A 16,870-nucleotide genomic window follows, 5' to 3' on the forward strand; every position below is an offset into this window, starting at 1 on the left:
TTGTTGATTCAATATTGATCTTTCTTTAAGTTTAGTTTAAATAATTAATGTTAATTGTTGGCCATCTTTTCCGTACAGCCTTTAAATTTTCTCTGATGCTTCCTCAAGAAAAGCGACAATTTTTTTTCTGTTTTTGTAAAAATTTGAAATAAATTCTAAATAGAATGTTTTGTAGAATTAAAAAAATGGCATAATACAATCAACAATAATACCAATTGCGTAATAATTTGTATTTGTTACGTAATTTCTCAGGATTCTTTTCATATAAATCATTTTGCATTAACTGTAACTATAATATAATATATTAATTTTTAGAAGAAGAAAAATAAATAGTTTCGAGATGTAAATATACTAGTTTTTAGTTTAAAAGCACCTAGTTTATTATCCACGATGAATATTAGACGTGGTTTATGCGACTTGCCTAATGAAATTTTAGCAAATATTTTATCATACCTTGACTATAAAGACTTACGAAAGTAAGATAAATGAGTTCTATCAAAATCTACATGGATTTTTGTCTGCTTAAGTGCGCAATGTTTGAAGAAACAATCTCAATATTTTGCATCTTCCAACTATTTGTCATAATATACGAAATTTTTAAAAAAATTCAATTCTTGGCATTAGGAGGGAAAATATTCATTAGTTAATACAAGAACTACTATGTTCATTTGTAAACTAAGATAATGAAACATATGTGCCTTTTTTAATTTTCTACTCTATAAAACATTGATTTCGACATGCAGAATGTTAGAATTTTTGAAAAATTGACAAACAATGCTTTAAGAACCTCTGTGGTTGAAATAACGTACATATTTCAGCAATAAAAATAATGATAGCAATGGAGATGGCTTCTAAATTTACTCAATGAATTTCAACATTTAGGATGACCTGGGGTAATTCCTGATCAAAAAATGCAAACATCTATTTTGTGAGAAAACTATTCAAGATAGAATTTTAATATTTACTGGAAATTTGAGGCTATATGAGTTGAGTCCTATGCTACCTTCTTTTGTTTGAAAATCTAATTAGAATTTAAAAGATTTTAAATTTTTAGTGATCAGGAATTACCTCTTCTCTTGATCATTTCTGGGGTAATTACTGATCACCAGTTTTTATAGTAAATGGGCTGTAAAAATAATTATACAATGGTAATTAACAAATAAGACATTAAGATCAAACAAATAAACCAAAAAGATATTTTTAAGCAGCTATTAAAATGTTTTATTTAAAAGCCGGAATAAAGATTAATACTTCAGCTCTGGCAGCAGCTCTCACACTGAAATTTTCATTTTCAATCATTAATAGAAATTTGCTATTTTCGCTTTCTAGAAGATTAGTATCCTTTTTAGGCTTATAATTTCTCACCATATTTATATTAGGTTAATTTATCAACTTAAAAATTATTCTAACAATATACACACATAAAATTAAGATAGAAGAAAGGTAAGACAAGCTAGAAATGGTGCATATCAGAACACATTTGTCTTGTATACAGTTAAAAACAAATTTTGTGATTATACTTAAAATATATTTTATAGTTGTTCCACTTAATAAATATGAACTGTTACATAAGAAAAGACAATTAACTATTTATTAGCTATTTTTTATGCTATAAGAAGAAATGAAAATGATCAGGAATTACCCCAGTGATCAATAATTACCCCATCTGTAGGGGGCAACATTTGATATAGTTTCCTATTATCAATTATAATGTTTACAGTAGATGTGAAACAATTAAACAAAAGCTTACACCATTTTTATATAAAAAAAAAAAGAAAGTAACTCAACATATTTATTATTAAGAGAAGGAGAGGGATCTTTGCAGAAATGTACACATTTTGAAACCCATCTTTGAAATGGAAAATGCAGAAAACATTTTAAAAGATACTTATTTATTAGATTAAATAAAAAACTATTATTAAGTAAATGTAGTTATATTTAGTAAAGTGTACAAACTTTCTTGTCCATGTCTCAAATTTAAAAAAAAAATAAAACTTAGGTGATCATTATTTACCCCAGAAACATAAATTCGTGAATTACCTCAGGTCACCCTACTACTCAATAATTTTTCTGGCACTATACAGTATACATCAAACTATTAATTATTTTGTTCAGATGGGTATAACTATCATTAGTAAAGGTGTATATAATTTTGTAGTAACATGAATCTTAATTTGAGTTTAAACGGAAGTCAGATAAGCTAATTTTTTTTAAGTTAATTACAACTTCCTTATTGTAAACATAGTTTACTGCAACTATTTTTATGAAATTACTATTTAAATGCAGTCGCTACTTAACTACTTTTAGGAGACAAATTTTAATATAAGATTCAATTTCCACTCTTGTTCAAAACTTAAAGAAGTTGATTATTTAAAGAAAAAATGTCTTTGAATAATAAAAGAGTTACCTTTTTAGCTTTCTGAGAGTTTTCTAAGAGTTTTTCTTTTAGCTTTCTGAAAGCCAGGTAGCCCTGCCATGCCTATTTTATGATAATAATAATAATAAAAGAAAAAAGAATTACTATGTTAAGTGAGAAAAGTTGTTGCCGACTTGCGAACTGAATAAGTTCATCTATGCTAATTTTGCAAAATCAATTTGTTGCTAAATACAGTACAGAACCCGTTATCCGGAAATCAGAAAACCGGAAAACCAAAAAACCGGAACGAAATTCGATAAATTTTCCCGCCATTTAAAAAAAAAAGTTTTCTTTTTCCTCATAAGATTTCAGGATTTTTCTTTCTTTTTTGAAAGATGTTCACCTTACCATCATTTTGGAAATAATCATTAGCGTATTACTTCATCGTTTTTTCTTCTTTTTAAGATTATTCCCAAAAAATTTTATTTTTTAGTTGGGTTTAACAATAAGAAAACGGCTTTTTGTAGCGATTCAGAAAACCGGAAAAATCAGTTATCCGGAATAGCGATGGTCCCGATCGTTCCGGATAATCGGTTCCCTACTGTACTATCTAATTCGCCATTAGATATTTGGGTAATCATGCTGCCAGTAGGACTTACAAATTCTTTATAAATACTATCTGGATTCTTTGATTGTAACAGACTTTATTTATTTCACTCCTGTTCTATTCCATATTTTTTACTACCAGTTTAAAATAATTTCTGTTACTAAAGTAACATTCAAATAAAATTTCAGAAAGAAATTTTAATTGTCGAAAATTATAACATTATTCAAATAAAATGTTGGAAAAATTAAACATCTTTGTGGTTTTCCTCATGTTTTGCTGTAGTCTTTGAATAGAAATTTTATTTAATCGCTCTATGTTTTTTTAAAAACATTTTGTCATCTTGATTCCATCTTTTAAGTTCATTCAAGCTTTAATCTTTCACTTTGTTTTCATAATCTTGCGAAAGTTTTACTAAAAGAAATCCTAATTTTGAAAATCTTGATTGAAAATTTAAAATGAATCTTAATGTTGTTTTTTTAAAAAATTAATTTTAATGTGTAGAATAATTCATAAGTTTAATACCATTTTTTTAAAGCAGTTCTTTTGCTTTCCCAGCAAATAAGGTCAATCTTAATGGATCGTTTTTTTAAACGAATTTTAATGTGTAGAATATATCAAAAGTTTCATACCGTTTTGTTTTGAAAGCAGTTCTTTTGCTTTCCCAGCATTTTGACCCTGGGGTTAAAATAACATTGGAGGATTCATTAGAATCACACGGGGAAACCCAATTATTTGTTTCTAGAAGGAACAAGATTAAAGTTTGACAAAATCTTGGGCCAAAGCTTAAAATTAATAAATTCATTTTTATTATTTTTTGTTCTTTGTATAGTTTTAAATTTTTTAAAAAACTTTTTATTAAGAGGTACCTTTTTTAGGACATGGGATATATGCTGCAATAAAAGTTCTTTTAGTCCCTTTTTTATATCAGACAAATGAAAATAATACATTGCATAATCATCAATTTAGATAAGTTGAACACACCCTTAAAAGTTAACTCTTAAAAATTGGACACCTGAGATTCTATCTTTTTAATTAAAAAAGATTTTAATGTTATAGATAGTACCTATAGAAATGTCCCCATTTTAGAGCCAAGGTCACTGTTTTCGGAGAAATTTAAATACAAGACATTCCTTAAATTCAGTTGGTGACATAATAATAATACAGTGACATAATAAATGAAAAACATAAATTTAATTAATAATTAAGATTTATCGTTTTTTAAAGATCTATTTTCTTTTTGTTTAGTGTGAAATTTGTAAATAGAAAGCTTTCTGGACTAACCAAGCAAGAAAAGTTTTGGAGAAATTACTGTGTAAAGTATTGGTTGCTTACAGAGTAAGTATGGAAGATGAAACTCAACTATTTTTAGATTTATGATGTCACTTAAACTTTTTTTTGCTCATGATTTTTCAAAAAAATTGTTCATTGCCATTTAATCATATAATTTTTTATCTGTTCATATCTTGCAAATTACATACCAACAACTAATGTTTAGTCGGCACTCGGCTTATGTCTGTTTTTGCTATAATCTTTAGAGAGTTATAAGTGAAAAATAATTTTTTATACTCTGAAAAAATTGTCAGTAAAATTGTAAATACGGGGAAATTTTTGTATACAAACCTGCTCCAGAAAAGTCCCCAAATTTTGGCAAAAACTCTGTTGTGACATCAGAGAAAATAAAAAAAATACCACAGAAGGGGACTAATTCAAAGTAATTCGTAGGTACCCTAATGCAAACCAATACATAATTTTTTTTTACATTTCCACAAAGTACATTAGGAGTCTTGATGATGGTAGTTGACACAAACAGGTACTGATACAGAAATATTCCCATGAATTAGGATAACAAAAAACTTAATAAATATTTGTAATTTTGAATAAATATAAATTACAGCAACAAATTTTTTAAAATTTATTATTTCCGTTTCTATGTAAATTCACGCTAATGTTTTAATGCTTTGTGCTAGAATGCAAAATATAATAATTGTAGTCATATAATGAACTCATTTCATTAATTTGTTTGTAATTTTCAAATTTATTTAATCGCTAGAGATATTTTGTTTTTATACATTATTATAGTGAAAATAATAATTATATTGTTATGTTGTCGTATGAATTGTTTTTATGGTGTCTAATATAATCAAGAAAAGAGTTCTTTGTCAGAAACTAGTTATTCTATTATAATCACGTAAAGTCTTTGAAAAATATTTTGCATTTTGTTTATACATATACATAAAGAAATTACAACAATATGAAGAAAATTTTTTTATTAGTGCACGTATCCTAATTCTGACATATTTTAAAGTGATTAAATATATGTTTTGAGTGCTTAAAAAGTGCTTAAAAGATGCTTATTTTTTGTTGAAAAATTAGGCTACACACCTTGAATTAGTTATTTTATGAATAAAGAAATTCTGAGTAGATAATTCTTTGTAAGTTAACATGGAAGAAATAAACTCACTTTTCTGGCTGAATGGGATCCTAAAAAATTTAAATTTCAAAATATTTTTTAAATTAGCATCAACAGTAATTAAGTTCTAACATTCTCTAAGTTCTTATTATATTCTCTAAATAATTAATTTATATTCTCTAAATAATTAATTTATATTCTCTAAATAATTTTGAAAAATAAGTTCTTCCTTGATTCAATTTCTTTTTCTTTTTTTTTCTCGATTTTCAAAAATTCAAAGAAATTTTCAAAAATATTAATTAGTTATTTTATATGTAAGGAAATTCTGGGTATATAATAAGTTGTTGGTTAACATAGAGGAACTAGAATACCTTTTCTGTCTGAATGGGATCCTGTGAAATTTAAATTTTTAAATTTAATCTTTAATCTCTTCCTCTTTTCAAAAATATTAATTAGTTATTTTATATGTAAGGAAATTCTGGGTATATAATAAGTTGTTGGTTAACATAGAGGAACTAGAATACCTTTTCTGTCTGAAGGGGATCCTGGGAAATTAAAATTTTTAAATTTAATCTTTACCTGATATAAGGCTATTTTAATAAAAGTACATTCATTGTATGATGCAATTTAGTATTATTTGACATCTTTTTTTTAAATTTTTTATTTGATGTATTTATTTCAATATAAATTTTCAGAATGTGTTAAAATAGTTTTAATTATTTTCAGATGTCCTGAAGGTCAAACTTGGGAGGACACTTTTATAAAATGGTTTAAAGATATGGGAGCTTATATAAATTATTATAAAATCTTGAAGACTGCTTGGGATAACATAAAAAACTATTATCAACTGAACAACCCTCAAATGTATTCTACTATTATGGGTAATTCTTGTTTGAATTAATTTTATATTTGATATTTCACTGACATCGTTTGCTTCACAAGTTTCATTTTTTAAAATCTATTTCTTTTTTGTCATACAAATAATTTAAATCCTTCCTCTTTTTCTCCTAAAAAATGTAAAAACCAGCACTAATTCAGTTATTATTATTTATTTTTTTTTTTGTTTAAAGTCAAATTATTTATTGTGTAATGTTAAGACAATTTTTATTTTTAATGTCAGCATTGTAGATATGAAAAAAGTTATAATATTGTATCAAAAAGAAGAAAAGTTTTAATTCGTTAGGAAAAAATGGTTGTTAAAACCTTTGCATTTATTTATTCATATGTATGGATATATTGTATGTGTATATATATGCAGTACTAAATTTCATCTGTTTACCGGAGGGGTCTCTTTTCCAGAAACTTTTTAACAATCAAAACAAACAAAACTCGTCTTTTTCCCTAATTTTTTTTTACATTTACGACTTGTTAAAAAAAGTAATCAGTGAAGATAATCCTCCACTTTTGCGTTGATTTCCACTTTATGATTTTTAGCCAATTTGCAATTTTTGTTTCATTTTAATATGATTTCCGCTATAATATGAAGGGAAAAAATTGATATCACGGAAACAAAATCCGGCATTTCACTACAGCACAAAAAAACCCCATTTTTTTTCTCTCTCTTTTGTCTGTCATAAAAGAATTAATACTACCAAGAATCACACGCTAAATTTCAGAGTGCGCAGAATGTCACATTTTGACGATTCCGGTTTTGAGATAAATTTGTCACGACTGAAGTGAGTCATAAAATTATTATTCAAAAACTCGATTCGGCATTTGTGGATCGGAATAATATTTTATTAAAAATGAAATCAAAATTTTAAAAACTATGTAGAAATCCCAAATTGTTGAAATTGCTATCAAGGAAACCCTGTGGACAATGAAATGGATTCAAAATTTCCAGATAATGTAGCATCAAAACACTATGAAAATCCTTAGCAATAATCCTTATTGCTACTTCCTATGAAAATCCTTAGCTCGTTATATTTCTTGTTTCTTTTATTCATGCTTTTGTCAGCCAGATACTTTTTAAATATTTTTAGACTTTATACTATTCTCATCGAAAATTATTGTATATGCATACTATTTTTTGTAAATCATTGTAAATATATTCCTGGTAAAAGAATTTATAGAATGAATCTATAATACTATCTTCATAAATCAAAATTTGTCTGTGACTTCAAAGCTATCAGATAGTGATTTATTAAATTAATCCCTAGAAACTTCAAAAATTTATGAAGATAAAGTTAAAGATCTATATGTTGACATGTCTTGAGTGCTAAAAATTAATGCCTATTTTTAAGACTGTTAGACATGAATGAGTAAAACAGAAGAAAAAGAAAGTTTAAGTTGAATTTTATATAATGATCCTAAAGAAATTAAATAAATCTCCACGAAGTCTATAATCAAGTATCAGAAATCTTTAGCTTTTGTTTTTTCGTGTACATGTACTTTTGATTCATCATTTCAAATTTTTATTGGATGCAAGTCTTGAAATGTTTTAAAAAGAAGTCTCAGTAATGTTTCCTCCTTTTTTACTTACTTTTTAGATATAAAAATAATCTGCAGATGCTGCAATAATCTGTAGCACCCGTTGCTGTGCTAGAGGTTTTTTAGCTGCCATTTATGAATATTTACTACCATTTATAATTTTTTTGCTACCATTTAATATGAAAAATTTATAAAATGGAGCCACTTGAGACACAATTGTGCTCATATGTATCTAAAATGAAATATGATGCACAAATTTTTATATTGCTGAAAAGGTATTAATTGGATGTTTTATCTCAAAATAATTAATCGATTTGATATTTTCCACTTGTCATTCAAATAACTGCACTTTTAAACAGATATTTATGGATAAACTATTTGTGACCCTAAATGGAGTAAGATTTGGATTTCAATGTACTGAAGGATGTTGAAAATTATTTTCTTACTCTGCATATTAAAAATAGAAGGACAATTGCTTAATGGAGGGATAATCAGAGAGATCTTATAAGGAAGGCTTTGGCCTATACTGAGCTGTCAAGCCAGAGATCATGAAGATGAATATTTTCTTCCCTTTATTTGTTTTTCCGTAGAGAAATACTATTGGATATTTTGTAGATGACCTTTAGATTAACTATTTCTTAAGATTTGTAGAATGGATTTCTGTTTATACTAGACAAATTTTTTTACATGCATAAATTGTATAATTTGAGAGATGTTCACAGACTTAAATTATGTAATTTTCTATTTAATAAAGCAAATTTTTAAAAGATATTCAACATAAATATGTATCAAATTGTTTCCAAATGAGTTAAAGAGTTTATTTTTTAGTATTCTTTTTAACATTAGGTACTTCGACTTTTTAGGTGGAGCTTCTGAAGAAGAATTAAATGCATTAGAGAGGCGTCTGCATTTTGTGCTGCCTCTTGATTATCGTTGTTCATATCGCATATGCAGTGGTCAAGAATTCTCTTCACCTGGGTACTAATTTTATTTTTATTTTTTTATTGAAACTGAAAAAAAAAGTACTGCACACATTTGTAAAATCCTTTTCTTTTTAGGATCATGGGTAGTATGTCAAGTCCAGGCTGGTATAGAACGGAAACTCTTTTGGACTTAAATACTGTTTCAGTTGTTGGATTTAGGGTATGATAAAAATATATTTAATCCTGTTATTATTAAATGTGAGTGCATAGTCAATACAGTAGCTAGGCCGCATAATTTAAATTGAAAATAATTTTGTGTTCTTTCACATATGTGATTGTATTTTTATGGGGGGTGAGGGAAAGAACAGAATTATAGGTGTTCCATTTTATTTATTCCTTGTGCTATAAAATTTTATAAATGATGTCTTTGGAATCACATACTTGATGTTATTTTTAAATTTTAAGGAGTTCAATATTTTCATTTTTAGGAACGGGACGGTTTGAAAGGTTGTATCCCTCTTACCCTTTGTCTACATTCTGGTGTAATCCAATATCTGGCTGTCACAGATGAAGATGGCTATGAACCAAATACTATATTTTATCCAATGGATATGGAATCAGGAAGAGAGAGATCTTCTGTTGATGCTTTCATATCAGGTGGGAGATAATACAATACGAAATTTTTCTAATGTTTAAAAAATGCATTGATTTTTTCCAATGCTGTGATGCCACAATTGGCATACACATATTTATTTTCTATCTTTTAAAATATCTTTCATTACTTAAGCTGATTTTTTATTGATAGAATTACTTTTAAAATAAATCACAGACTTAATCTTTTTAAAACAAACATAAAATATTTATTTCTTCTCTTCCAGATCAATGTAACNTGATTTTTATCAATGCTTTGCTTTTTAAATATTAATGCTCTTTTTTTAATTGTCTGTCAGTACGTTAGTGGTATTATACCAACAAAATTTCATCTAATTCTCTGCTCATTTAAATGCATATTATTGCTATTAAAGGCATAGTTACAAAATGTTATTTTTGTATGCACATATGTATATATTTTGTGTGTGAAATTAATGGTTTAAAACAAAATTGTTGATTTTTCTTTTGCCAATCTAACTGGAATGCACTAAGATTCTAAATGGAAAGGTTTTGCAATAAATAGCGCATTTAATTCATAAGAAAGAAAACTAATTAAGAAATTTTTCTGCTGAGACTAAAATCGAAAATTTTTTACCACTTCAAATTGCCTTAGAACATTACTAAGGCAATTTGAAGTGGTAAAAAATTTTCGATTTTATTTTATATTTCCTCATCAGATTTAAAATACACTTTTGAAAGCATAGTTGACTACATTTTTTATTAGTTTCTTATCATTTGCACTTGGTTGGTCATCTATAAAAATAATTTTAAAATTTTTCCAATTTCACTGTCAAAACAAAACGGCCTATCGGATAAACTAGTGGTAATTATTTTGGTCTACACTCTACATATTATGTACAAAAAAAGAAACATTTTGTGATGTTTTTTTTAACTTTATTAAGAGTATAATTTTAAAGCACATTAATTAAAAATTAAAGGAAAAGAGACACTCAAAAATTGAGTTTAATAACATAAAACTACCATTGCTATTAATGTATTAAAAATATTTGCATCACCTTGCAGATGTAAGCAAAGCATTCCTGCAACAGCCAGTAGTGCGCCAGGGGGGTTCATGGAGGATAAGGCTCCACAGTTCCACAGTTTTGTGACCAACAGCATGATTGTTGCAATGTGGTGAGCACTGCGCACAGACCCCCTTTACTTCCCAGACAAGCTGGTACTCAGCCATCTGAAGCTGGTTGGGCTTTTAGTCACCACTGGGAATTGAACCCCAGCTCTTCGCAATGACAGCCCTGTGCCTTAACCGTTGAGCCATCGTGGCTCCACCTCACAAATACTAAGCATTAAATATTAGATTTCTTTAGAAATCAAATTTACTCTTTCTAACAAAAAATGTATCTAAAATTAAAACTCAGTAACCAGACTTTGTTAAGATTAACCTATCTTTATTTTATTGATTAGATAATATAAATATGTCATTCACTTTATTTTTCTATCTTTTAAAGTAATTTTCTATTTTATTTTCTAGGAACTTCATTTCAAGAATGGGTCACCTCACATGCAAATCATTTGACAAAAAATGATTATGTTTCAATTCAAAACCAGCCCTTCACGTAATGATTTTTAAAACTTACTTCATCCATTCATATCAGGGTTGTCAATTTCTACAAAAATTTCTGTGGATGTCGTAGTAATATTTTAGATGTCTGTGAAGGAAAACTTCTCAGAGTTACAAAAATATTTTTGTACTAATTGAGAAATTGGCAGTTTAGTTTATTATCTCTGTTAAATTAAAACCATTGTGTGAAAACCATTTTATTTTGATGTCTCAAATTTAGAGTTTAATATACCTAATTTATCTGCAGAATATCTCTGAAAATAATAAAGCTTATTTTTATGTGAAATTATGCAAATCCAGACATTCCGTATTATTTTAATTTTGTTATTTATTTTATTTTATTTATCAATATATTTGTATTTTCTAAAGTCCTTCCTTTATTTCAACATGATCTTTTAAGAGAAATTAAATTTTATGGCCAACATAATTAGTTTTATAGTTTTAAGCCTTTTGTAATTGTCTTTGAAAAATGTGTGTATTTGTCATAAAACTTTTGAAACTCTAAAATATCACTGGTCCTTCAATTGAGTTTTTCTTTTTATCTCAAAATCTCTTATCTTACCTTTAATCTTTAAATTCTCTAAACAAAAAATGTTTTATGGAGATTGGCAACCTTGTGAAAGTTTTCGTTCTTATGAGTTACAAAAAATCAATTTTTGTGATGACTTTGAATGTTTTATTTTTTAAACGGAAAGATTACTTGTTAAAATTTGTATTTTGTTTTATAGTAGTAATAAAAAAATGAACTTCATTCTAATTATAAGGACAAAATGAATATACAAAATATTGCAAGCCAAATTTAACTATTTATTATATGTGACCTTTATATAATGAAATGAGAAAAAGGAATTTAAACAAATGATATAAGTAAAAGAATAATTAATTTCTTACAGTTGATGGAATTTTCTATTTTTTGGAGATGTAACGAATGTTCGACCATTATTAATTTGGCCAAATACTCGATTGGCCGAATATTTGGCCTAATATTTGGCAAAGTATTTTTTGGAAAATTATTTTTCAACAAAGTTTTTTTTAATTTTAAAATTCGAATAGATTGAATAAAGGGTAATTTTTTTACTCACCATTGTTAGGACTAGTTTTTACACATATTTAAGTTCTAAAACTTGCAAATTTATGTTCTGAAAGACAAATGGAGAAGCAAAATTTGAAGAATTGAAACTGGATTACTTTATACTGAACCACGAGTTTTGTACTACTAATTTGCTTTTTAATTATATTCAGGCAAGTCGATTTTTTCGTTTTTCAACACTTTTGTTTTAAGAATTGAGAATGTTTTTTTTCTTTTGTTTGTTTTTATGTTTCATTTTGTTGTTTTCTGTCTTTAATGTAACTCAGCATTATAAAGGAGCGTTAAAAAAAACTTAATTCTTTTAATATTTTTTTTCCCTGTATGGTACAACAGATAAACAGTAACATAGAAAACCATTATTTTCAACATTCAAGTTATATTTTAAGGTCTAAGAAAAAAAAATTTCTCCCCATTTCTCTTTTGCTTTTTAATTAACTTTTCTTTATATCAGTATTTTTATTATGACAAAGAATTTTTTGATGATCATTTATTATGAATGTTATTTTTTGATCATCAGTCTGCAATGTGAGAAAGTGAAATTGAAAATTTTAGCTTTGAATTTGATTTAAAATGAAGATTAAAAATAATATTTAAAAATGAAGAACACTTTTCATTTTTGTTTATATTTAGCTTTTCTTTTTTGCAAAAACTCTTCTTTTATCAGCATTTTTATTATTACACGACAATTCAAAGGGTTTTTTATTAGACTTTATGCTTTTCTTTTTTTTTTTTTCACTTTTTCTTGGTAATACAATAATAAGAAAATTGAGGTTTTCAGCTTTAAAATTTTCTTTCAGAAATAAAGGTTGATTTTTATCTTTTTCTGTTTCTATATATAATCTTTTTTTATGGTAGCACGGCATTTTTAAAAGCAAATTTCATAGACTTTAACTCTTTCAACACTTTATGATTACTTATTTCCCGGGAAATACTATTTTTACCATTAAAGTTTTGTTTTGAGAATTACGAGGATTTTTTTTCGATTTCTCTTTTTTTCCAACTTTACAACTTTGGTTTATTCTAATAGTTGTTATTCAGTTTTTTTTATCTTAAATATTTCTTAATGGATAACTATTACAGTTTTTTTCCCTTTACTCGATACCAACAATATAGCTAAGTTTTGATTATCTTTAAATAATGGCTAAACTTATTTCTAAATTAAAGATAATATTTATTAATGATTTTTTCTTTAACAAAATCTTGACATTAGCCAACTATTTTGGCCAAATATTCTGTGTTTGTCTATTTTGCCAAATCATTATTCGTTACATCCCTTCCATTTTTAACATCTTGTTTTACCAACCCAATTAAGCAACTCAAAAAATTAAGAACTTCACTGCTTTTTTAAATTACTGATAAATTTGACTAATTTTGCTTTAATGGTAAATTGTAAAGAAAGTTGTTGTAGATTGACTTATTGAAGTTGATAGATATTTGTTGATTATGGCAGAAATCAAAAAAATTAATGGAAGCTGTCTGATTGAAGCAGATGATGAAAACAGGAACATAAACAAAATAATTTTTTTTATTTTGTTGCAGACCTCAAGGTGTATAATAGAAAGAATATTGTTATTCAAGTGACATTTCGAGTAAAATGATAAATTTTGCATAATATGAATAATGACAGACCGTGGAAGACAAATCTTCCACAACTTGCATTATCAAAAGTAATATTTAATTAATACTTTTGAAATACAGGAGCAATCCATTATAAGCTTTTTTTATCAAAAACGAACACAAACAAAGGTCAAGCCCATTCAGTCAACTCCACGATAATGTTTAAATAATTTGGCTGAAGACTTAAGGCAAAATAATTCTTTGGAAATATTTAAAATTAATTAAAAATAAAAAATATTTTTTCAATTTTCTCATGTTTCTTCTTACTGGTATTCTACTAATAATTTCATAATAATAACTAAAATGTTGAATAACTATTGGATTATTAATTGGATATAATTAAAGGTTTCAAATAGCATCAGCTAAAACAAGTTTTAACCCTTGGAACCCCTGTGAGCCTCTCGTAAAACCCAAGTCTTCGCTGAGCACCTTTTGGGAACATCTGGTCTAGTAGTATAGATTGCCCTTTTCTAATAACAGTTACTTTTAAAATTTATAAGTTTGGTTATTAGCTTGCAATTTGTCAAAAAAAATGTCATGATAATTTAAAATGGAAGTAAAGTGAAAATAAGAGTTTTTAATAAGAAAAAGATAAATAAAAAAAAGGAGGGACAAGCCCTCTGTATTTATTGATCATAAATTCATCTTTTTATTTATTGGAAATGTTATTTTATTTCAGTGAAATATATTTAATTTAATTTCAATAGTTTGTAGTATACTTCTATTCATTTTAATTTTTCCTTCTAGTTTTTTACATGATTCAGCTGCAGTTGAAACCACTGGTTATATAACAGTTTCAGTTGCTACCTGTTTCCTTCCTGAACTCAGTAAAATCAATCCACCGAAATTTCACCACACCTACAGAATTACGTAAGTATTATTTTTACTTATGTGTATAGTTATATCCATGTTTAGTATAGTTAGATACGTGTTAATATATTTTTTATCAGAGTTTTTTTTTATTAGTGTATATATTTTTTTAAATCAAAATTGAACTAGTTTGTAATCTGAATAGTGATAATTAGGTTTTGATCTGTCTGCTATCTTATTCAGGGGAAAAACATCATGCATTTTTTTGCTTTGTGAAACTAAGTTATTTTTCATGTTCCTCAGAATAATTATATCACAGGTTTGATTTATTTTTTAGCATGAAAGTTAGTCTACTCTTAAGCAGTAGAAAATATTAACTGAAAGAATAAAAATACATATTTTGAGCAATTCGCTGTCGTCTTAAGTTACATTATTTAAAATATAATTTGTTGTTGAAATATGCATTTCAATTTATTTTAAAACTTATGTGTTATAAGTGCAAAAAAAAAAAAATCTCTCTGTCATGCCTCCATGCAAGTTTTTATTGAACATTTATTGCTATACATTTGTATAATATTGCATTGTTTTTCTATGTTAGTATTAAATCGTTGTTCGTCATTTTTTTATTGAATGTCCATATTATACTTTTTTTATGTTTGTATTAAACGTTTTATTTTTGTTTTACTGTATTTATATGGAATTTTTTCATATTATGGTCTTTTATGGTGCTTGTATTGAATATTTTATATTATGTATCTTAATGGTATATTTTTTGAAAGTTTTACACTACATTTTATGATGTTTGTCATGCCTCCATGTTGTGATGGCACTGTCATCAAGGTAGATGTTGTAAATAAAGATAGAGGAGTTCGCACGAAGTGGTGTAAAGACGTTCTTTTGGTAGTAGTCTAATTATTGGTTTGGACATTGCGATATCACATTCTCTTTATGTTATTCTTTGAACAATAATTGGTCTTGAATTTTTTTTTGGTCAAAATGGCTAAGTACCGTTAAATGGTTAATATGTTTAAATATTTGGCACGCATTATAACCGGAGAGTTATCTTCTATATTGCATCTTACTTTATCACAACTGTATATTCTGTTAAGCACTTGATACTAACATAAATTAATGTAATCCAGGAATACCAACCTTTTGTTGTATACTATTGTTTTGTATTTAGCTAATAAGGGATGTACATTGAAATCCTCATGGTCAGTGGTAGACGTAGTTCTGAGAGCTGGGGGAAAAAGTAAGAATAAAAAAGAACAGTTTTTTTTTATTTAGAATGTCCATGTCGTCAGCTGCATGTGAATTAGATGAGTGTCAATTGGAAACAAGACACTGGACTATAACTGATGAAAATGGTAGCGAAGAGTTAGTAGATGGGCCTGGAGTTGTTGGAGAATATCCCGTCATGTATCCTGGTGCTTCCTTCTCTTGGGTTAGTAGTACAAGTTTCAACACCACTTATGGAAACATGAAGGGGTATTTTAGAATGAGAAACTTAAAAAGTCGTAAGTATTTAGAAATTTTATTTATTTTTATAAATAGTTTTTTTTTTTTTTTTTTTTTTTTTTTTTTTNTTTTTTTTTTTTTTTTTTTAAATTTTCTTCTGTGATGTAGTGGATTTTCTTATCCACACATATTAGCTGTTCCTATCTGCTTGATTTTTTTTCACAAACTTGTTGAAGATAAACTTAAAATTTTATATTTGACAAAACGATTTATTATTAGTTATTACCCTTGCTTTTAAGATAGCACTTGTTACTAACCAAGTACATCAAAAATTACATTTTATAATGTTTTATTTATGTTTTTTATCCTACTAATTTCAAGTGCATTTATTCCTTTTATTGAATGTTAAATTTTAAGTTTCAAAATAATCAGAGAAACAAGAAACTAGAAAAAATTTCCTGGAAATTGGAAAAATTAGCTAATGGCAACTGTCCCTAATATTCTTGATTCTTTATTGTAATTAACATGTGTTTTACAATTCCGTCCTGAAATATATTTAATACTTCTTTGTTAATTATACTGAATACTTTTTATTTGAACTTAAAATAATGTGGTGATGTAGACCTAATGTTGTTATTGTCATTTTTTGACAGTTTAATAATATTTACTAGGAGGCTTCGCCCCCTGCTCGCTGGTGCTCACCAACCCCCGGAACTGCTTTCGCAGTTCATTTCGGATTGCTTCGCAATCCAATGCTCGCTTTGCTCGCTCATTGGATACGTTCTTAACGTCTAGTTTTTGTATACTTTTTTGAATACTGAAGTTCCGAAAACTTTTCACTGTAGAAAATTCTAAACCTGTACATTTCAATATTAATTTGAAATTGCAAACAGTTCACATATTTTTCTTAATCACACTATTCTAAATTTCAGTTGTTGA

At 26.8% G+C, this 16,870-nt stretch overlaps 1 protein-coding gene across 1 annotated transcript in view; it reads left to right on the top strand.

Annotated features, from left to right (window-relative positions):
- Positions 1–90: 90 nt before the first annotated feature.
- LOC107452789 (F-box only protein 3) overlaps positions 91–16,870 on the top strand; it is a 24,646-nt gene continuing 7,866 nt past the window's right edge. The window contains exons 1-9 of the mRNA XM_016069369.3: positions 91–476; positions 4,209–4,298; positions 6,100–6,254; positions 8,667–8,781; positions 8,862–8,946; positions 9,215–9,383; positions 10,867–10,951; positions 14,411–14,533; positions 15,761–15,990. Of these exons, the coding sequence (XP_015924855.1) occupies positions 391–476; positions 4,209–4,298; positions 6,100–6,254; positions 8,667–8,781; positions 8,862–8,946; positions 9,215–9,383; positions 10,867–10,951; positions 14,411–14,533; positions 15,761–15,990 (1,138 nt within the window). The 5' untranslated portion in view covers positions 91–390. The remainder of the gene's footprint in view (positions 477–4,208; positions 4,299–6,099; positions 6,255–8,666; positions 8,782–8,861; positions 8,947–9,214; positions 9,384–10,866; positions 10,952–14,410; positions 14,534–15,760; positions 15,991–16,870) is intronic.

The sequence above is a fragment of the Parasteatoda tepidariorum genome, chromosome 5 (assembly GCF_043381705.1).
Source record: "Parasteatoda tepidariorum isolate YZ-2023 chromosome 5, CAS_Ptep_4.0, whole genome shotgun sequence".
Lineage (NCBI taxonomy): Eukaryota > Metazoa > Arthropoda > Arachnida > Araneae > Theridiidae > Parasteatoda > Parasteatoda tepidariorum.